At 38.4% G+C, this 23,155-nt stretch overlaps 2 protein-coding genes across 2 annotated transcripts in view; both read right to left on the bottom strand.

Annotated features, from left to right (window-relative positions):
- LOC144648133 (transmembrane prolyl 4-hydroxylase-like) overlaps positions 1-4,424 on the bottom strand; it is a 4,997-nt gene extending 573 nt beyond the window's left edge. Inside the window, exons 1-7 of the mRNA XM_078507766.1 lie at positions 4,004-4,424; positions 3,093-3,174; positions 2,801-2,932; positions 1,162-1,253; positions 829-890; positions 701-738; positions 3-168 (exon numbers count right to left, since the gene is read on the bottom strand). Coding sequence (XP_078363892.1) covers positions 3-168; positions 701-738; positions 829-890; positions 1,162-1,253; positions 2,801-2,932; positions 3,093-3,174; positions 4,004-4,216 — 785 coding nt within the window. The 5' untranslated portion in view covers positions 4,217-4,424. The remainder of the gene's footprint in view (positions 1-2; positions 169-700; positions 739-828; positions 891-1,161; positions 1,254-2,800; positions 2,933-3,092; positions 3,175-4,003) is intronic.
- Positions 4,425-4,961: 537 nt separating this feature from the next.
- Positions 4,962-17,501, bottom strand: LOC144649418 (transmembrane prolyl 4-hydroxylase-like). Its single transcript, XM_078508907.1, has 13 exons — positions 16,183-17,501; positions 14,747-14,828; positions 13,483-13,605; positions 12,302-12,415; positions 12,159-12,223; positions 11,751-11,812; positions 11,138-11,172; positions 10,488-10,718; positions 9,807-9,969; positions 9,026-9,083; positions 7,226-7,347; positions 6,418-6,508; positions 4,962-5,976 (listed from the first exon to the last, which is right to left on the bottom strand). The coding sequence occupies exons 1-13, from the start codon at positions 16,393-16,395 to the stop codon at positions 5,695-5,697; spliced, it is 1,641 nt and encodes a 546-aa protein (XP_078365033.1). The 5' UTR covers positions 16,396-17,501; the 3' UTR covers positions 4,962-5,694.
- Positions 17,502-23,155: the final 5,654 nt, after the last annotated feature.

The following is a 23,155-nucleotide window of genomic DNA, read 5'->3' on the forward strand; positions in this document are numbered from 1 at the left end:
ACCTTTCATGAAGGCGCCTTAAAACATGATCAGCGGTTTTGTCCTGGCGTAACCAGGCCGTGTCGCTGAAACGAAATTTATGACGGGGACTCGAAGATTTTAAAAAAGCCATATATGCAAGGATTCTCTTTATGTTCCACTCACTGAATAGTGTAGCCGTTATCTTTCCTAGAAGCAAAGCAAATACATTTGCAATCAAAAGGGAAGCCACGAGCCAAGCGGCCCACACTGCCGGAGCTTATCCCGGTTTCCGTAGCATTAAGCGGCTAGGAATATTTCTACTCCCCCCTGAATGGGATGCTAGTCCATCGCAGGGTACCCCCCCCCCCCCCAGTATTATGTCGCCGGTACCCATTTATACACCTGGGTGGAGAGAGGCACTATGAGAAGAAAGTGTCTTGCCTAAGAACACAACACAGTGACCCCGGCCAGGGCTCGAACTCGGACCGCTCGATCGAAGTCTGGCGCACTAGCCATTAGGCCCCCGCGCCTCCATTTGCAATCAAGTTTCTCATAATAAGTTGTGTTAAATAATACTTTATACATATAATAAGTAAATTGAATATATGAAAAAAAAGATCAAATGCAAAAACTTGGAATTTCTTGCATACAAAATATAACTATCATGCGTCTCGGAAAAAGGATGGAAACACTTATCAGATCAACTTAAAAAAAGTTTATTTTGCTTTTGTTTGGTTACCTTCTACTTGATTATCAGCTATTCCTGACCGTCTTAACCTTCAAAACAAGAAAGATTTAATAACTGATTTTGTTCCATATTCCCGCGCTTTTAACCAGAAATAAAATTATATAGCTGCCGATACTCACATTTCAATTATTTCATCATCTTTTAAGTGCAACGTTTTGTATTCCTGAGCAAATGTCTTTATCTGTAAAGAGAGAAACAATGTGTGTTGTAAATGCTCTTTTATTAATTTATTAATTTTATAATTTCAGATAATTTATTGGTGACTTTCTATAGTAAAATGCACTACTAACTCAGCTTCTGAGATCTTTTCCCTTTTAAGTTTGAATTTTTGTTGTTTCTTTTCTCGACTCGTTTGAGATCAGCTATGATATAAAATTATGCTGACCGATTTGTTGACTCGTTTTATCTTCATTCTCTAATTTATCTCCTGTTTATATCTATAACATATGTACCTCTGGAATGTCAATGATGCCATCTTTGTTTGCATCCCATGCGTTGAAGTCCCGTGCAAAATAATATTTCTGGTCAAGGGTTGCATTACTGTCTTAAAACGAAAGGCGGCATGAGATTAAATTTGATGTTTTTCTCTAAGTACCTTTCAAACATTTAATTTGTAAAACAATACATTTTTGCTATGTTACACCTTATTAGCAAAAAAAAAAAAACAATTTCGTTATTTCAAAGCCTTTAACGTTTTTAGAATGCATTTAGACTTCACGCAACTACCAGTGTCCCTAGCTTTAGTTTTTCCGTTTTATTTTCTTATGCTAATTAATATAGGCAATTATAATTACTTGAATCCTCGACTGAAAAAAGTAAATCACACAAAAATGGATAAAATGACTTGAAGGTAATGATTTAATAATTACTGATATAGCAGTGTAATAGATATGTCAACTCAAAGCCACAGTTTCATTTCGGCTCCGATCCTGCGAATACTGCTGCTTCTTATCACTCCTAGCAGGCTAGCTTGTTTTTCCAAAAACCATTACCCGCTGATAATTTTAGGAGATAAAGGACGAATGAAATACCGAGTAAATGCATCGTGTCAATATAGGAAACGTTGGTATACTTAATTGTTATATTTCGATATAATTCTATATCATCTTCAGACTATTAAGGTGACAAACAAGTAGCTAGGATTTAAATACTGAAAGATGGTACATTAGCATTTAAAACATCAGTGCACATGAAAATACAAAATAAAGACGTTAATGTCAAGAGAATAAGCATAGTTGAACTTCCCTGCAAGCTTTTAAACCATTGTTCAAAGATGGTGCTGAGTGCTTGATATGGTAGGCTTCTTTGTATAGCACTGATTGCACGTACACTGAATCTGCACTCCCAACAAAATTAAAACCGAATCGTTAAGCGAAATAAGAAAGTTTTTATTATGGAACGGTTTCCCTAGACGTATTGCGAACTCATTAATTGACTGCTTTACTACTAACGCCCAGAATAATCCTCAAAATCATTACAATACCTCACGCGACAACAAAGATTCAACTATCTGGCTTACCATACCGTTCGTCGGTGACCTTACAACACAGCTTGTTAAGAAACTTAAGCATAAGCTTCGTAGATGTCTCGTCGACCCGAATGTGAACATCCAAATAAAACAGAAGACCACAAAGTTATGTTTCTTCACAAGCACTAAGACAAAACACCGCCACTAAGCAAATCAAATGCTGTATATGAATTCACTTGTCGCGGCTGCAATTCCTCGTACATCGGCAAAACAAACAGAACTCTGCTTGTCCGCAAGCGTTCAGCAGCATCTTTGAACGATAGTTTAAAAGCTAGCAGGGAACTATGCTTATTCTCTTGACATTAACGTCTTTCTTTTGTATTTTCATATGCATGTTTTAAATGCTAATGTACCATCTTTCAGTAATTAAATCCTAGCTACTTGTTTGTCACCTTAGTCCGAAGATGATATAGAATTATATCGAAATATAACAATTAAGTATACCAACGTTTCCTTGCATTTGTTGTCTAAATCATTATGCATTTACTCGGTATTTCATTCATCCTTTATCTAGCTTGTTTTATTGTAGGAATTCTTGTTATTTGTGGGATTCGAATACCCACCAGCTTCTCTCATGACCTCGTCCAAGTCCCTCTCATATTCCTGGCGTCCTATCTTGCTCATACTGAGACCTGTTTCCTTTGCAAGTGAAATCAAGTGTTCACACTCTTTATCGATTAGAAAGTCGGGAATCTCTGGACGAGGGGAAGAAAACAATCAAAATTTTAATTTAGCTCGGAAACATATTATAATAAGTAGCTCACGACTAATTCTCTCGATCATGACCTGGGATCGGGTTGGGTTGTTTAATGATCGAGTATTTGGTCCCAGCGTACAAAAATGACTAGCACTCACCAAACAGTAACGGTTTCATGGATCTGGTGATTAACTTGTAACTTCTCCCTTCTTCCAGCTCCAACCATCTTACGTGACCTGTCTGTTATTAATGCATTTTAATAAAACTGTATAGGAGCGAAGCAAATGGAGTTAAGCTTAGCCATGAATGAAACGTACGCTATGATTGACGACAGGAAATCTATTTGTGTAAACCGAGTAAAACCTCGTATGTACGACCACAGACAGACCAAATAATATAAATTAAGTCGCATTAAGGATTATTTCCACATCGTTGATCGCTTGCAATCGATGGATTTCTTTTCTTTTGGTTGATTAATTTGCTATACATAATCAAGGTCATTCTCATGCTCTTGAAAGCGAGCGCATAAAGTAAACCAACTGCAATCCCAAATAACACTCAATTTGCGTTTACTGAATTTTCGTGTTTTTAATTTCCTCAGTGTAACGTGTGGATTTGCACCAGCATTCTAACCACAAAACGAAAATTTTGCTGTTGAAGACGCTTTGTTTCTCAAATCTAGCAGGTCACGGACAGTGCCACCAGTTGACCACATTGTATTACTTGCGGGCTTTTCAGTTGTTTTCACTTCACACTGTTACAGTTTGGTTGTTTGGATGGTATTTTCTTATAGTAAAAGAATAACAAGGCGGGCTTAATATTCTGAAAGCAGCTGATACATTTAAGTAGTATCAAACAACACAAAGAAATGCTTCTTTTCTTTATATGCTAAAGGATTTTATAACTATCATAAAAAAATTCTCGTCATGAATTGTGATTTTATATTTATGCGTACATCAACAACTTCTACTAATTCCCTCTGAAATATAATTTAAAAGTAATATGAACCAGGCATAAAATAGTTACTTCCTAGTTGGTTAACTGAATCAAATTTAAATTTCTCACCTACCCGTATGCCCTGCAAGCGAACAAGCTTAAAATCACCGACTCCCGTGTTCTCGCACGACTCGTCTGGACTGGAACATTGGGCAAGATTCACATCTTCTTCGAAACACGGTTTAATAAACGGCTTTTTGTTCTTATTAACGGTAACACTTTCTAAACTGCAAAACTGAATTAAATTCAATAAAAAAGACACAACTGAAATTCCGTCGAGATTCATGTTAGGTAAATGGGGAAATTGTTACGAAAGCTTGTAAGCCTCCTATCTGTTGAAGTTCCATATTTAGTTATCAATTATCTATTTTGATACATGTAGCTCTGCCTGCAGGTACAAGATCCAATCAATGGTTGTTATCTTGTGGGAAACATGTGGTTACTTTGTTAAAGGCGAGAGGCTTGTTCGAACTGCATTTCTTTTATACTGAGAAAATTGCAAGGGCCTGCGAGCGGTCTCTCGTCAGCTTATTCTCGCGCGTGAGGCTCACCTCGCTCGCAGGCTATTTTTCAAAGTGTGCACGCCCAGTAAAAGCAGCCTACTCCTTTACTTGGATCGAAAGTGAATGGAAGTTAAATTATTGGCAGGATATATATGTAAAATAATTTTCTTCTTTTAATGAACAAAATTGGCGGAGCCGCTAACGAAAGCGGCGAAGCCACGATGACAATGGGTAGTAGTCTTCCTTTGCGGCTCTGCTTGTACCCGAAACAAGCAGACTTATTGTTAACTGGTAAAATAATGATGATAACAAACCAAAACCAAAAAGGATGGGTTTGGATTCATTGTTCATGTTGGTACACTGTATAGTTAAGCTAAAACTGCAGAGCACAATGATTGAGGGCTAGCGCCCTGCGAAAAAATGCAAAAACTTTGCAAAGTGAGCAATCCTTGATACTCTGAGTGAATAAAAAGGGACGTTTGGCGATTGTTTAGTGAGTAAATTATTGGAAATTTCTCAGTACAAATTTAAAGGCAATCACGAGAAGGTTGAAATGCCAGCAACATTTATTTTGAATAAAAAAAAAGTTACATCAGTTTTGTTTCAAAATTACACCTGACTTACAAAATCTCTGACAAAGTTGAGCATTATTTTACACCTCTGCAATTTACAGAAAACATGAAAAGCTGTAAAAAAAAAAAATCTCATCTCATCTCTAAACAAAATCCTAATCTTATCTAGTAATGATAAAGTTAATAATTACTTCATTACAAAAACCCCTTAAGTTTGCTCTCTCCTACTATTCCAATGAGCGACCATATGTGGCCTTCACTGCATAGGTTATTACGTCTACCCACTTAATTTGATAGTTCACATCACGTATTTAAGGGAAAAAAGCCGGCTTCCCCTCATATAAAAATCATAAAAAAATTTGTCGTGAATTTTAATTCGCTTGATTTCATGTGTTAAGTTATGTTTAATCTTGCTACCTTTTTCTGTGCTCTAGAGCAACACAACAGTCTTTACAAGAAGAAAATAAACAGAAATTTGTAGGACTTCTCACAGTAAGTCCAAAAAGCAGAAGCGTTTGACACTAGAAGTTTTTTTCAGTCCTAAGGATCGAGAGAAAAATTTTCCTTAAGACTGGTGATACAACAAAACCATTTCCCCTGGTTGATTATTTTTACTGATTCTTGTCACCTTCCTGGTTGGTAGTGTATTATCCGTATTTTGTAGAAGAAGTTGGCTTAATTAAATTAACCTAGCGTTTTCCTCTTCGATATATACTTGGGAGATGTTGATGAGTCTTATACGGTGCTGGTATCCAGTGATTGGCTATCCACTTTTTTCCCCGTCTGACGTCACAGCCTCCGTGCAGAGAATACGGATCTCTCTCCCCAAGCCACCCGCTGTCGGAGTCGAGCAAGTGGTTGTACCACATGATCGCTGTGCCTCGTTTCGGTGCGATCACCAGATTGGCTTCCTGGCAGTAGTTACTCAGATTGTAAGGGTCGCCTTCCTTGCCTCTTTTTGATATGAGCATCTAGAGCATTAAGATAACACGTTGGCTTAATTTAGCAGATTCTAGCATCAAAATGGGCCCTTTCCATAAAACGGTCACATCGCAAAAAATTCGCTTTGCTGGATGGCAAGCTTATTATTGTTAACGCACTGAGAAATCCAAAACAATGAAAATTCCAGCTTGACTGGCTAAAGTTCTTTGTTTTAAAGGCTGTTACATTTTATTGTCATTCAGCAAACATTGTACCATGTGACCGATTTATGCAAAGAGCTCATTAAGTATGTACTCAGCTCATCTCCGGAATGACACTGCAAACTTTTTAGTACAAAAAATAATTTTGAGCATTTGTTTTTTTCTGACCGCGGTGGACTGAGAAAGAACAGCCGAGCTTAGTTAACCACTTTTGTAGGTATCCATCCAAATTGTGTGATATGCAAGAATCTGAAATCACTAAGACCTTACCGATTCGTTAAGAGTAGAGTTATCAGCGACAATAAAGGCCGTTTCTCCTCCTTCTTCTACGTCGTTTAGATAATAAAGGATTGTTACAATCCTGAAAAAAAAAAGAATAGAAAAGAATCGTTTTACTTATATTCAGACAGGTAAAAGCGAACGATATACTTCCCGACGTTTCGCCGACCTCATGACGCCATTATCAAGGGTTTAAATGAGAAATTAACTAAATGCGAGTTCAAAGAGTTATAAATTAAATTTACATAGCGGAGGTGGCTACACAAACACTTCAGCACGGATTGTACCTGTTTGCCGTTCAAACTCGGTGCAGTGTTAATTTCTTGATGTAAAGCATCTCGTTGACAAAAACATCGAATTTGTTCCTGCCTATTTCTTTAGAACTTTGAAACAACTGAGGAGGGCTTCAGAGACAGCACCCGCGTGGTCGTTGTCATAGTGCTTGCGTACAGAAGATGACGTGCTTTTTTGGCAATCCACGCGGGCATGCAAATGCCCGCACGTGAAGCCAACATAGCTCCCTGTATCACACAGGCTACACTGAAATTGGTACACTACACACTGATTTTTTAACCAGCTGTGGCTTGTTCTCACCTTCTTGACGGGCCTGGCCAATTTCCCGACTGACAAATACGGGCTAGACTGTGAATTGGGGCTTAATGCTCAGGAATGCTATGGTCTTTTAACTGTGTTTTCACAATGTTAGCAGAGATGGGATGGGGGAAGGGGGGCACTCGTGCAAAATCTCAAAGGTGAAGTGAATCAAATCATTGTTGTTGTACATGTGTATGATATTTACCTGCAGAGACGACACGGCTGGGTATTGTTTCTCGTCTGATGACAGCAGATCATGTTGACGTCACCGGAGGATGAAGAGTCATAATGGGCGTGGTAATGACCGTACTTGTCATATTTAACAACCTAGCAAGTATAACATCAAAGCTGAAACGCCATATACATTGTTTTCACTGTACAGCCTGAACTGTGAACTTTCTTAGCTCGAAAATCTGTAGTGAAATCCAAAATGGCGTTGATCGATTGGCGAAGGCAGCAGATCGTATTATGCATTAGTTCTAACGTAACCAAGCTCGCGCATCAGCTAAATAAATCAAATATACGTCTATTTTTGCTTTCTTACTCTGCTCAATCGAAGTGTCATCTAAACTAACACACTTGGCATAAGTTAATAAATACACTATTTAATGGTAAGTCGTGTTTGATAAGCGAACGCGTACAAATCTTAATCCTCAGCCCAAATTTTGCCCAAATCTCATTTATCAGCCTATTGTTTTCCTGATTTTCCAAATTTCATTCCCAAATGAAATTCCCAATTAAAATTGCTTGTGATTTCAGTCCTGGTGACCCAAATTCCATTTTCCCGGTGGAAATTTGCCCATTTCCCCATTTACCCTTTCAGGAAACCTGCGATCAGGCCCTTTGAATAAGGATGCATGCCAATACACTGCGCCAACCATCGACATGCAACCTCGAACGTTATCATAGACAGACTATATTCCCAGGGGGGTACTCCTGCTTGTTAATGACGGGGATTTTTTTGGGTTTGAAATCTTCGATTCCGGGATTTTTTTGGGTTGGAAAATTTAGCAAGTAATTTTTTGGGTGACTTGATTTAAATAGGGGATTTTTTTGGGGGGTATTAAAAACGAAGTAAAGTGCCTTGGTGCGGCCTTGGCGTATTTATGGTATGATGAATAAACAAACACGAGCGTTCAATTTTTTATGCTTTTTTGTGTTATATTATTGCCCCTCCTGGCAACTTTGGGGTAATTTGACAAGGGATTTTTGGGGGGGTTATTTTTGGTCCAGGGATTTTTTTGGGTAATGTTGGAAGACTTAGGGATTTTTTTAGGTCCTGACTTTTGCCTTCATTCGATCATCCCCGTCATTTACAAGCCGGAGTACTCCCCCTGGGACTATATTTAACAATTATCCTGCGAAATCGCGCGGAATATCGAATGATACTTAGCCGACGAGGCCGTAGGCCGAGTTGGCTAAAGTCAGACGATATTCCGCAAGATTGAGCAGGATAATTGTTTTATTATTCAACAAAATATCAACGAAACACATTTTGCAGATGGTAAAACTGTAATTATGCAGCGCTTTACAAGATTTCGGACGAATCTTCGCAACCTACGTATATCGCAGGATATCTGTTATGTACGGATGACAGATAACGCTAACCTTTTGACCATATATGGGCACCGCGCGCATTTGCTGAATAATAACACATATTAGTAGAAACTCAGCTGTGTTCTATTGGAAATCCGCGAATCTGATTGGTTCTCCCACTGTTTTCTATTCACCGATAGAAAACAATCGCGCGCGCGAGTAGCTCTTTAAGAGGTAAATTTTCTTGATTTTTGTCTTCAAAGTGCACAATGTTGTAGGTTTTGGACTGCAATCCTTTAGAGTTTCTACTAAAACAGTTAGATTACTCGCCCTTGTTTTCTATGAGCGATAGTCAACTCGGCTGCGCCTCGTTGACTATTAGCTCATAGAAAACTCGGGCTCGTAGTCTAATTGTTAAATATACTTCTCGTCTCATCCTTGATTTTCATCAAACTTTGCAGTTTCTTACCTGGAGAGACTCGGCACCTTCGACTATCTCACGAGGAAGCTGGGTTAACTTCTCAACTCTATACATTTGACAAGCAGATCGAAATCATGTTAGGGAATTAATAAATCGCGTGAATAGTCTGAGTCGAGTCACGGTTGCATAGCCTAAGCCATTCACTTTGCATGCGTGGCGAAAGTATTATCACCTCTTGGCTTCATTAAATTGTAAGATGTTGGACCGCAGAACTCCAAATGGTGGACTATACTGGCTGTCGATTTAGTCGATTTGAGTATTTGGTTATCAACTAAACCTTTTCTTTATTTTAATTTTTGGTGTAAATCACTGATCTAGACGAGGCAAGTGACCCTGCTATTGTGATACTATTGTGACAATATTGCGATTAGTGACTCGAGCTCTACAGTGTTCTCATTTATTATTTCTTTGACATAAGAAGATATGGTCATACATTTGGCCCCCTCCCGTGGCCAGCCATTCTGTACAATTAAATGATGGAGTGAAAAGAAATAATTTAAAAAACAACGAATGAAGTTTGTTTTTATGACTCGTAATACAGTATTGTTCCTGGATTCTACAAAAATAAACAGGAGAACAGCAGAGAACAAGAGACGCATTTTCAGCTCAATTAAGAAAAAGGACCACAGAACATTATAATCGTAACTATCGAAAATTAACAAAACTATCGCGATTGTTATCGATATAATTGAATTTGCGATCGATGCATCCCTTTTGGAACAATCCTGCGATGCATCGACAGTTCAATGTTTGGTTACACCCCTAGTACCTGTCAATCATCCTATTTTGTATTGGGTCTGGAATGGTGCTGTGTAACCAGGCCGTGTGACTGTAGCGTGATCTATGCCTCGGGTGTTTTCTCTCCATTGTCTTCATGTATTTGAAAATGTCGCTCGTATCCATTCTATCGTATATATCGCTGTTTATGGCGCCTATTGAAAAAAGAGGAAGCAGACCAGAAAACATTGTAGGTGCAAGTTTTACAAATAATTATCGAATCCGATATATGACCGAAATGTTTTTCGGCCTGATCATGGAAGAAATTTTATAAAAAGAATTCTAAAAATGTTGTTACAAAAATCAAACAAAAAACACAGAAAAATACTAGAGCTATGCTTCAAATTTTCCATTTCAAATGTGCTAAAATAATGTACTCCCCACAAACCATTCACTAACAAGTTTTTTTTAGAGCTCGATTTTTTTAACGTCTGGAATGAACACTATCGTGATCTGGCGTATGTTTGACTTTGTAATATCCTTGTTACTTTAGAATAACAACAGATTGGTGGTTTTGTTGTTGTTGTTGTTGTCGTTGTTGTTGTCGTTATTGTTGTTTTAAATCTTTTTCCTTAAGATATATCCATTTCATTCCTTAAAGAAAGATACCAGGCTTTCCCGTTTGCCCTCAGTAGAAGTCCTTACTCTCTGAGACTCGTCCGCAATTACTTACCAAGACAAACTTTACAACTTCGACGACAGTTTCTCAACATCCAAATGACATGATCTTCGTGAAGGCATTTTTCCTCCTTAGCTAGTGATGAGCAGTTCGTTGCTAAGTCTTCACAACCGCAGTTCCCACACGACTTCCTGCAGGTCAATAACATCCAGGTTGGATACATGTCACATGCTTCTTCCTTTGCGAGCTGTGAGCACGAAGCGTCATTATCATCACAAGAACCGCCTAAAAATTGAGAAAACAGTTGTTTTGAGCTCCTGGTTGTCAAGATCCCGTAATACGGGCAACGTTTTCCTTCGACTTGAGTTGCACTACAAGTTGTATAGCATTTGTGCGTATTACCTGCCGTGTTAGTTGACATTTATTCAACTTTGTGCATCAACATGTTGCCGCAACGTTTTACGGGTAGTTATACGAGCAACAACACATAACAACTTGCAATTCAACAATGTTGCGAGACAGTCAATGTTGGAAGAAAATGTCGTCCGTATTACTGGGCCTTTAAACGAAACACGCAGGATTAACCCTCCTTTAGCGTCACGCCTTTGAGAATTGTGTTTCTTAAAAAAAGGTAACACTGGTAATTCAACATTCAGGGATTTCAAATAACAATATGAAATATTGAAAATATATAGTTTCCTTACCTGAACCAAACTGAGTTATATTCAAAACTGTAAACCTGTAGTTATGAAACATAAACGAGAAAAAAAAAACGATCTGAGGAATGTACAAGGCATATGAACAGTCAATTAACTACAAAGGAGAAATCAACAACCTTAAATAGTTATATGTACGAGGGAATATTATCCAAAATTATTTCTAGTGTCTCAACAATATAATCTTACTTAACATTCAATCGCTGTTTCACCTCAAACCCGGCAGTAGCCGAACTAAGGTCTCAAACGCAGTAAACCAGAATTTATATAAGTAATCAAAATGCTTCTCTCCATTCAGCGATTACAAATGGGTACTGGTGAATTGTCGGAGCGACCCGACATTAATTCTGGGAGGTGGTTTCCTGCCATGGTATGGGCTACCATCCCATTCATGGGGGTAAAGTGATACTCTTAGTCGCCCCACGTATGGAATTTGTATGACAGTGCGACTTGAACCTTTTACTTTGTCAAAGGGGCCCTGGTTACAGAGCCTGATCACATGAAATTCATCCTAGAGAAAACTTAAACGTCTATTACTGTATAATCTGCAAGACTTTTTCATTTCAGTAATACATGTTCAAAATTGGTTTGACTGACTTACATCTCGTGTACATCGAATTCATCCAAGTACATGTAATAAAACAATTCGGATGCCTTTATTAACTGCAAATAAATAAAAAAAGCCAAAGTAAGTAAAGTAAAACTTTCAATTAAAAATGAGACTAGTCTTTTTGCATATGCTTTTCTACCAATTGCAGGCAGCCCAGTTAACATCAAAGTTTTTAATGTCAAAACGTTCAGAGAAAATACTAAAATGTGATTATTTTTGGGACTATATAGTTGAACTTAAAGAGATCTTATTAAAAAAATTGTTTCAGAGCATCATTTATAAAAAATACCAAAAGGTTTTTTGTTTGGGGACATTATACTTACTTTCGGCTAAAGCCGCCTCCTTCAACCCTTCAAATATAACACACACAACTCAGTGTTCTTTTAAAACTCATCTTACCTCGTATCCAGTGAGGACGCCATCTTTATCAAGGTCCCAGTTGTCAAAGTCATAAGACCTTTCATCTTAAAAAAAAGCATTTGCTGTTAGTACTAGCTTACGGGAAATTATTAGAATATAAATGAAGGCTTGATTCGACTTACCTTTACATACATCACAGCTTTGTCGACATTTCTCTAACATGTAGCCAGGATTTTTTTTACATTCTCCACTTTTTGCCCACTTCATGCATCTATAGTCATCATCATAGCAATCGCCTACATGAGAAGAACAGTAAAGCGCTAAACTGATTAAACTGTGCACTGCTCGGAAATGTATACCCTGGAACCCTGATACAACGAACCCCTTTATAGAGGGTCTCAATGGGGTGGTGGCTATTACGGTTAACGGTTACAATTTTGGCTGTTTTACGGCTAACGGTTAGTTTTTTTTCCATTACGGTTAACAGAAGTTAAAAATTAATTTCCATTGTTTTTAAAAGTTAAAAATTAACTTCCATTATTGAAAAACATATTTTTGGTCTTAGGACCATTCTGGGACAATGGAGTGACCTAGTCGGTTAACATATTACGGTTACCATACGGTTAACATATTTTACGCCTAACGGCTAAATTTTTGGCCGTTTTACGGCTAACGGTTAACCGCATTAAGACCCTCTTTATACTCAAGTCCCCGGTGTAACGACAGTATTCTTCACCATGGCCAAGGCCCGGAATGGGGGTTCTCCCTATAGTAAACTATACGGGGAGCCCGGGGGGGACTCACATATGAAAGTGACGGGGATGCTCGTCGTCTCGCTTAGGGGTGTAATTTTCGGATTTTTGGTCTCGCTTAGGGTGTTCCGGGCAAAACGCCAATATTTTTAGTCGTAATGGTCTCGTTTAGGTTTACACACGAAGAAATATACAAATATAACTTCTATTCTTAATTTTGTGGTATCTTTTAGGGGTCAAGAAAAGCTTGAGCCACACCCAGATTGGTCTCTTTTAGGGGTTCTTTTCAAAATTTCCGACGAGCATCCCCGTCCGTTTCATATAGGAGTCCCCCCCGGGACGGGGAGGCTCCTCCCGTGAGGGGTACATCTTTTCAGGTTGTAGGTAACATATAATATGGAATGGGATTTCACAAGTTGGAGTATACAGAAGGATTGGGAAAACTGTGATGTAGCTATTTTAAAGGACCTTTCTTAGTACCTTGAACGGACCCACTGAACGACCCGAATCATTTTAATAAGTACTTTATAAGGGGTTTTCCAAAAAAAAAAATAAACCAATTTTTTATTTCTGAGACTTCATAATTTGTCAAGTTCTGAGAAATAACTTACTGGCAAACTTGTCTGTTGTATTCTGCTCATCAGGCAATGACACCTCGCTCAATATAAGCCCTGTTTCTTCTGCTTTTTTGGTAAGATGCTCGCATTCCTCTTTTGTCAAAAAGTCTGGTATTTCTAGAAGGGAAAACATAAATGATGTAGTTAATAGCTTCGAATTCCGCCCACGGCCACGCCCATAAGCAAAAACTGTTCAGGAGGCCAGGAACAAACGTTGAGTATTTAGTGTATATAACAGAGGTTTTGTTGGTCTTTCTTTGCAGAGCCAAGTAACCATGACATTTTTGCTCCAAACTTTAAGAAAGTTTACGGCGGCGAAAACCGGATCGGCGTTAAATTTTTGCGTTTGTCCGCTATGAATTCAATTACAATCCTGTAGTCAACCGGCTCCTTGGCACGCGGTGAATCGACCAGGCCATAGTTTTCGTCTTGAAGTCGCTAAAGAATTGCCCTCATCATGGTAATGGCATGCAACTTTCAAAGACTGACTCTCGTCTGCTCAAATCATTATTTGATTGGATATTAAAGAAATCAGAAACTGAAATTGAAATTTGAGTCTTTCGGGGTTAGACGTCATGTTCGGAATTATTCGCAGTCACACTCACTGTTTAGCTCTCAACCATCTCATCATGTTAGGCAAGTATTTTATATATGTTAAAGCATTAGATACTATCAAGTTCCAGTTTCAAGATTTCGTCTCTCTTGTGCGGGAAAAGATGAAACTAGAGAAATATATCGCAGCCACGTCTGATAAAGTGAAAGATTTTGAGAATAAATGGCATTTTTTTCTAGCAATTTAAGATAGTCTTATTATTATTATTTTTTTATCATTTTGTTTTCCCCTCTTTAATTACTTGATCAATTCAGTTGATATAAGCTACGTTTTTGCTATGTTACTTAAGATAATTATTTGTAAATTTACATCTCTAAGTGGACAGTTTTGTAACACAGTTATTAAGTAAGTAGTAGAGCAAGAATGTAAATAGAGCAGCTTTATGTGATATTTATTGTTTAGCAGAAGCAGTTGTAATGCAGCATGTGCCGTTAGTGTTTGTAAGTAATGTAAGTTTCTTTTGTAAGAATGTCTTTGTGTTGCAATTAAAAAAAAAAAAAAAAAATTTACGACTGTTTTAACGAATGCTAAGAAAAGTACTTTTTTCCGACTGATATATCACTGTTGAACGCTCGTTCATCCATCCATTTGGTCGATTCAGTCCGTCGGACCGGCACATTATATATTCTAAGAAAACACACATACCGAATACAGGAGGCTTGAGCGCCCGCGTGATCATTTTATGGGTTTTTCCTGCAGTTAACTGAACATGTCTCACATAGCCAACCTACAAGAATAGAACATGTCAAAAACGATCACCTTTTTTTTCTAAATATTTTTGAATAATTAAATATTATTCTTTCTTTTAGTGGATCTTGCAAATTCTATATAAGGCTATCTACCTGCAGTGGTAACCTTACTTAACCTTATTACCAGGATCCATGGAAAAGAGACTGAAGCAATGTATTTTGCAAGGTTATGTTCACACTTGGTGCGCAGAGCAGTTCCCAAGTACGATTCTCGCTTGGCACCACGGGGGGGGGGGGGGGTACTCCCATATGTGGCCTACGGAACGCTTCTCCTCCCCTTGAATAGGTTGTCATTTTTCGGTTTTGGGCCTTAAAAAGGGTATCATTTTTCACTTTCTTTATCCTTAAATAGGATCAGGGTTTAAGAACCTTGGTGGCGCACCCCTATCCGGGCTTGGCACTTATGTAAACACACCCCCTAGCATGTCTACATTAGTGTCCAGCAAGAATCGTACTCGTGCACCGTGCCCAGTTACCAAGTGTAAACACAGCCTTATACTACAGATTAATTCCGTACCTACGCCTTCTTAAACAAACCCATTTTTTTACTGAAGGCAAGAGAAGATTATTAACCTTTTTTGCCGAAAGGCAATACAAAAGCAAACAGGAACGCAATCGAGCAGAGTTAACGCAATCAACGGAAACAGTTATCCCCTGAGGGTGGTAGAATAAATATTTGCCTGTTCTCATTGTTCAAAAGATTTAAATAAGCTTCGCCAAATAAACTTTTTTTGCTGAGTAAGCGAAACAAGTTTTTTTTTTTTACTTCAATCTTCTATTTGCGCTATTTTGAACAAATAGCACTTTGTGTCAAGCAAATTTGACGCAGTGGTTTATCGCGCAGCTTACCTTTTTCTATCGTTCATTCGTGTCTGTTTCAGAATTTTACCAACTTAAACGCAAGTTCTGTTCTTTTGGAGCACATTTCAATTTGAACAGCGCCTTTTTCAAAATCAAATAAAAAATAAAGACTGCTTTACAACAAAGGCAAGGTAACCCAAGCAATGTGCAGGGTCAGTCAGGCTATATTACCAGCTGATTACAAGCAAAATGTGACAGATGGGAGGTTTCCATAACATAAAATAATTTTGAATTCTATAACACATTTTTATTTATTTTTAACTTTAAATGCTCAATGTTCTTAAAAATCGCACGGCTTATATAATTAAAAAATCGAACCTTCTTAGCAAGAATACAATTCAACAAGCTATAAGGATCATGACAGCAATAATTGCGTCAAGTGGTCAAATATTAACCATATAATTGGTTGGGCACGCTGACTTCTATTTTATTAAGAATCTAAATGTGGCAACATATTCACTTTAAAAATACCTTTTTTCCATCGTAGCGGAAGAGCCTGCGCTTGTAAGCGGGATGTGTTGTGGACTCACAAACAGCTTTGCTTGACGTCCAATCCACGAAGCAAACGTTTTCATCTGATACAATCTTTGGCGGGTAATGAAATTCTAAGGACAAAACATTTTGACCAGCACAGCAGGCAATAATGAAAACTAACAACATTTCCACCAAAATAGAGATTTTCATGAGGCGGTTCGGGTTTGATCGACGAGTTATTCAGAACGTCTCGCTAGCGCCACCAAACTCTTCCGGCGTAAAAACGATTTTGATTGCCAAAACAATACTTAAACCTGTTGGTAAATCTATTGGACAATATCGTTTCAGTTTTTCAGCAGGTCTCTTAGACCTGCCACAAGTCGATTCTTATGAGCGAAGAAGAGGCGATAATGTTAGGCAGTCAATGCAAATGAATGGTTCCGTAACTGGCATTTTGGAAGTTTACAGCAGGATCATGTCAGGGAACATTTTTTTAAATCGATTTCGAAAGAATTGCGTGTCTTGCATAGCCGACGGCCAAATAAATTTAAAGAGACGACAAGTGATTCTTGCAGAAGCGATGGCAGACTATACTAGGGCACAGACTAGCCTATACCGTTGCGAAATATTTTAGACACATCTCCGAAGAAGCCACAATTTATTAAACAATATTTTCTCAAATTTGCTTCACCCAAAGCCCTCGCTTAGTTCAGCATGCATTTTGCCTGGCTGTGTGGTAGAGTGTTTATTTCTTTTTCCGCTTCCGTGCTTTCCAAATATAAATACTCCTTTTTTAAGAAGGCAAGTTGATTAGTTTCACCATACAGATAAATAATTATTTCCGGCTTGACTGAAGTCAAATGACATGAAGCAATATAAAGGACTCGTCGAAACTTGCTAATATTCGTACGGAGCAAATACGCTGCCTTGCCACACAGGTACGAAAATTTTTGCTTTGTAAACCCGGGCTATCTAAGGAAAATACTTGACTTCTCCGGGTAAATACACTGTTCTGAACTGTAGACCTTCAGAATCATGTTTAAAACCACTTAATAACTCCAGGGAGCTACAGTATCGTTCCGTCTGACCTTGGCAAAGCGGCATGCTAATCAATATTGAAAATTAATACCTAGAAGTCAGAGCAATATCGTTAAGCGACTTCGTTCTGGACGTTCTAGCTCCCAGACCTTTTCTGATCCAACCGCAACGACCGAAGGGTCCATCGCGTGATCGCTTCAAAGCATTTACCTTATTATAGGAATATAACGAGGCATTTTAACAACGCGAAAAAAATGTACGCGTAATAAAATCAACGCGAATTTAGAAAAAGTTTTGGAAAAATTATTATATAAAAAAAAAAAAAAAAAAAAAAAAATAACAAATTTTTTATTAATCGAAAAAAAAATATTTATATAATTTCTCTAAAAAATAGTTTATTATCAAATTGAATTTGCTCACGGTTCGAGCGTTAGCTTTTCCGTGAAAGCACGTCTGAAGCTGCCTGGTCCCCAGGCGTCCTCCTCCTTGGTGGTGTACGGTTCGCTTGGCGTTGTGGGACTGATACGGCTCGCTCCGGCCGCAACCATCACTCCCCGCGTTCCCTGTTTTCCCGCCTTACCGCCTTAACAGGCCGGCCGACCGGCGCCTGGGGACGAGGCAGAGTCTGAAGTCTTTATTGACACCCGATATGGTACGGTGATGACGTCAAAGACGATGGCGACGATGTTTATGTTGACGATCCAGTATAGACGGCGACTATCACTGATGTGCATGTCGCACAGTTCACATATCAGTGTGCATAATTAATCGTGTTATATTTTTCAACTACCGCCTAGCCGTAGCGAGGCTTGGAAACGAGAATTAGGCGTTAGTAAAAATTTAAATAAGGACGCTATCAGTTGCAACGGTCGCTATTAGGAGCAACGGACGCTATCAGTAGCAACGGACGCTTATCACTAGAAGCTACTTGAAGTTCGAACTAAAGGGATTTTATAGAACCAGAAAACACAAATTGTAAGTACGTTTGTTTCGAATTCACGTTTGAAAGCTTGTACAAACAGTGACTTGTGTATTTCGAATATTGTAATTGCAGTTGACTATGACTTCGATTCACTATTATGGATCAAGTGTAGTGCAAATAAAATTCGGAGTTCTTTAAATCCCTGGTGTATCTTCAATAAAAGTACCGCTACAGACGAGAGCGCGAAACAATCACTGACCGTCGTCAGTTAGCACATGTACTGTAGAAAATTATCATTCAATGTTCCCTTGTACTTTCTAAATATATTTTTGTTACAAAAATGGCCTAAAATTATACGAGACAAAAAATATCTAGTTGACAATTTCAAGGGCAAAATCAAGGTGATTGTAGCTAGATGTATCTTTCAGTTTCGTTTTGTCTTTTCTAATTATTATCCCTGTTTTCTTGGTGACCCTCTCCTGCACCGTTTTATAAACATTCTTTTCTGATTAGGCCCAGCAGAGAGCAGTTTTCAATTAAGTGTCGTAAAACCAAAACCAAAGTAATCACGGCGTTAGCCAATTATTAAGAACACAGACAATTCAGTAAATCAATCAAAACTCGAAGTAAATACATGTAGCCGGCACGAATCGCAGGAAAACGTGCCCGAGCGATTGATTGGTTTAGGTTTTACTTCTGATTGGCTGCGGAAGTGGCGCGAGAGTTTTAAACTAATCACTAAGGGAAGGACCATTATTTTTTTGGAGGGGGGGGGGGATGAAAAATATTGAAAAAAATTGTTTGCAGGGCCTGGAAAGACAAAATAAATTGTTTGCAAACACGATATGTATAACAAAAAATAGTAAGAATTTCGAAAAAAAATGTTTGCAGAGGTGCATAAACTAAAATAAAAAGTTTGCAGAGGAAAATATTTCATCCCCCCCCCCCCCCTCCAAGAAAATAATGGTCCGTCTCTAAGCGTAGTAATGCAAAACCAATGCAAACGCATATTACTTTCGACTCTCAAGTAATTACCGCTCTAGTTGCAGTTCGTTGTTATAAAACGTTTGGTTAAGGTTAAAGTGGTACTATGATCAAAATTTTACCTTCCCTTTTCTCTTCGGTTTTTGAAAGTACTTACATTAAATAGTAACTTTGCCAAATTTTAAGTTCAAATTCGAATTGGAAGACCACTTATTTCACGCGTAAACTTCGGCTTTGGCTTGCCGCCATTACTAGATTCAAAAATGTCCGAGGACCAAATAGAGATCTGGAACTAGTTGGGGCGAGAGCATGCTGACGTCATATGCGCATCAACAAAATGGCTTCTTCGAAGGCTGGAGTGACCGATCTGGAAAAACATTGGTTTTCTTTTTAATCTGTAGTGATGTAGAAGCCGTATCTACTGTGCAAATGTTTTTTAAACATACTTCAGGGCATCTCCAGGTCACGTTTGCACAACATAGTGGCAGAAACATTTCAAGAGGCGGAATTTTTAACTCGCCCGAACCACGCAAGATGAATAATAGATCGTCTGATAACTTTGAGGGAAACTTGTACTCTTGGAAATGCTTTATAGATATTTCTCACGGCAACCTTTGTGAGGTTAACTACTTCAACTATCCAAGGGAAGTGAATAGAATAGAAGGCTTCGAATTATCTACAGTGAGTTTACTGTATTCGCTCCTTTTTAGAAGCAAAACATTGGGTGAGTGGCGTAATTTACTTCTGTTGCTCAAGCTCTCGTGTTCTAGAATAGTCATTTTTAAATTTATTGTAAATACTTCATGTCAAAAAGGTAATTTTTGGGCGAATCGGCCTGTATGTTCCTGAATTATATCCTCTATTGTACAAATAAACTTAAATAAATTCGCACGAGGCGGTACATTATGTGAAAGTACATACAGAGGATGCAAAGCTTAGCAATATCTTTTTACTGATTGTGTACTGAAAATGTTTCCATTGTAGTCCTCTGTATACACTGTAGTCTTAATAAACTCACCAGCACGTCTTCAGTGTTGGTCACTTGTTTATTTCTGCCATGCAATATAAAACACTACAGTAGGACTGTACTTCATTGTGCACTTATAGTATTCATAAACATTTTTTGAAAAGTAATCTCAGGATAGAACAGTGTTAGCCTGTCTCAGAGACATACATGCTATCCGGATTTTACTCAGTATATCTTTATTATATTTAAGTACAACAGGGGCCGTGAGCTATAATTATGACCTGTGCCAATCACTCATGCTGTGTGCAACAGAGCACCGTTGAAATCCTAGCTACTCTTTATTTTAAGTTTGCAATATATTTATTTTTGGCATGCTCTTTTTGTTCATAAGTTGAGAATGTAGTAGCCAGCAATAAATCATGTGAATGTGCCAGAGAACCCCTGAGCTGCTGATCCATCATAATTTCTAACACAAGTACAGTCAAATCTGTACCATAAATAAAAATGTTGTATTGATTGAGGTGAGGTGGCCTAAGTGTAAGTTGTCGGACTCCGGATCAAGCGGTTCAGGTGTGGACTCTTACTGGTGTCATTGTGCTGTGTTCTTGGGCAAGACTACTCTCATGGTGCCTCCTCTCCAAGTGTAGAATGGGAACTGGCAAATTGATGGTGTGACAAGGGCATGTAAGTCTAGTTGCTTGGTGGGCAACTAGACTTGCATGCAGACCTTGCCTTTTTGTAACAAGGGGGCAATTTTGAGGTCACACAGGACCCTTGCAACCATTATATATGTATTTATTTAAAGAGTATACACAAACTGCGAAGCCGACAATAAATACAGTCAAACCTGTACCATAAATAAAAATGTTGCATAGCAATGGGGTAGTTGTTTTGATTTAGGTGCGGTGACCTAATGGTCAGTGCGCAAGACTCTGAATCAAGCTGTTCAGGTGTGAGCCCAGACCAGTGTCATTACATGTATGTGGGGGGAGTGGGGAGGTTAAACCTGTGATGCAATTGTACTTCCATCTCATCCAGGTTGCTTACCGGTAATCCTACTTAAACCAAGATATGCTTTGGCCTGATGGGCAAGCAGGCTTGCATGCAGACTTTGCCTTTTTGCATCAAGGGAGCAATTTATTTAGGGTGGTACACGGAGCTGGCTTGTTTACAGTCACATTAAGTTGACACAAGATTAGTCCCAAAATTGAACTCTCAATTACATACACATACTGCAGATGCACAATGTACTGCCAGTGATATTATCTAGAAAGAGCCACTGTCATATTGCATATGATACCATAAAAAAATATTTTCTTTGAGTAGATGCCAGACCCTGACTCACCGCAGGCTTCATTTAAATGCTGGTTCAAAACTGGAAACGTTTGATCAAGGTCCCAGTGTTTATTTGAGGTCCAGGTGTTCCCGTTTATGAACTGAAAACTTTATACCCTTAATATTATTTTACTTGTTCCCATGTTGTGCATATATTGTTTCAGTTATTTTTATCATAAAAAAATCACGGGGCCAAGAGGAAAACAAATGGGTGAAATGAATAAGAAAAACTACTCCTACCCAGTTTTGCTGCTACTTGTGGGACAGTTTCATAACATTATCAGTAAATAGAGTGAAGGACTCTATACAGCATTCAAATGGTTTTCTCATTTTAAGAAACAGGAATACTGAATGCTGGCTGAAGCTAGATGTCTGAAGTGTTAAAACCCATTAAAACACTTAGTTTTAATTAACAATTAGACTACAAGCCCGAGTTTTCTATGAGCAAATAGTCAACGAGGCGCAGCCGAGTTGACTATCGCTCATAGAAAACGAGGGCGAGTAGTCTAATTGTTTTAGTAGAAAACTCTAAAGAATTTCAGTCCAAAACCTACAATATTGTGCACTTTGAAGACAAAAATCAAGAAAATTTACCGCTTAAAGAGCTACGCGAGCGCGCGACTGTTTTCTATCGGCGAATAGAAATCAGTGGGAGAACCAATCAGATTCGCGGATTTCCAATAGAACACAGCTGAGTTTCTACTAAAAAGGTTTATTACCTGTATTGTAGTCAAGGAAGGTAAGACTGTATAAAACTCAAGGAGCTAAATCCATTGTTCACCTGCACCATTTTGTTGACTTTAATTTTTCTGTATAAATTTTACATTATTTCATGTTTATAAAGCTTTTTTCGGAATAAACAGCTGAGATAGATTTTATGCCCATGGCGTGTATGATAGATTACAAGAATGAAAACAACAGTAAAGATCATTTCAATCCTTCGCAAACGGCAATAGCAACCTACATGTATATATATATATATATGCAGAGCTCTCTATTAATTCAAACATTGCAGACATTTTATCCTAACTATTCAATGTCGTTCTCATCATACCATGTATTCAAACGTATGTAGTCCATGAATCGCCGTTCCTCTTCGTTCTTCGAGGCTTCTTCGATCGGTGCTTCGATTGGACATGAAGACGGCAGCTACAAAACCTCATCGAATGAAATAAATATTGAAGTATTTGCATACAAACATTGCCCTTTAGACCGACGTCAAACGGCTTTAAATTCTCATTATAAGAAACGATACCGCTAAATTGCTCTTCGTTGCGGCTCTCTTGGGTTTCGCCACCGGGCAAACTAGACGAAGAATTTGTCGAAGAAATATGTTTACGGGCCGGGGGGGCAGGGGGGGCTGCAGCCCCCCCAAATTTTGGGCAACTCAGATTTTTTGGGCAGCAAGAGAAATTTGGGCAAAGCCAGTTTTTAAAGAAGCTAGTTTTTTTTCTTCGAAGAGATAGATATTTTCTATTTTAACCTGCAGTCGGCGGGTTAAAGCGATGTAAATTCACACAAGACAGTGGTTGCTTAGCACCTGATAAATTTCTGGTTAATAGTGAAGGGGGTCATTTGTTGATAGACATATTTGTACTTTTTTCTTTTTTTTACTGTTGGGCACTGTACTGCAAATATCTGTCACAGTTAAACACCTGATAAAGAAAGCTTCTCCGCGTTGCTAAATTTTACAAAATCGAGGGCGAGATTCTGGAAGCCGAGCA

Source organism: Oculina patagonica, chromosome 4 (assembly GCF_052425735.1).
Source record: "Oculina patagonica isolate OP01 chromosome 4, crgOcupat, whole genome shotgun sequence".
NCBI lineage: Eukaryota > Metazoa > Cnidaria > Anthozoa > Scleractinia > Oculinidae > Oculina > Oculina patagonica.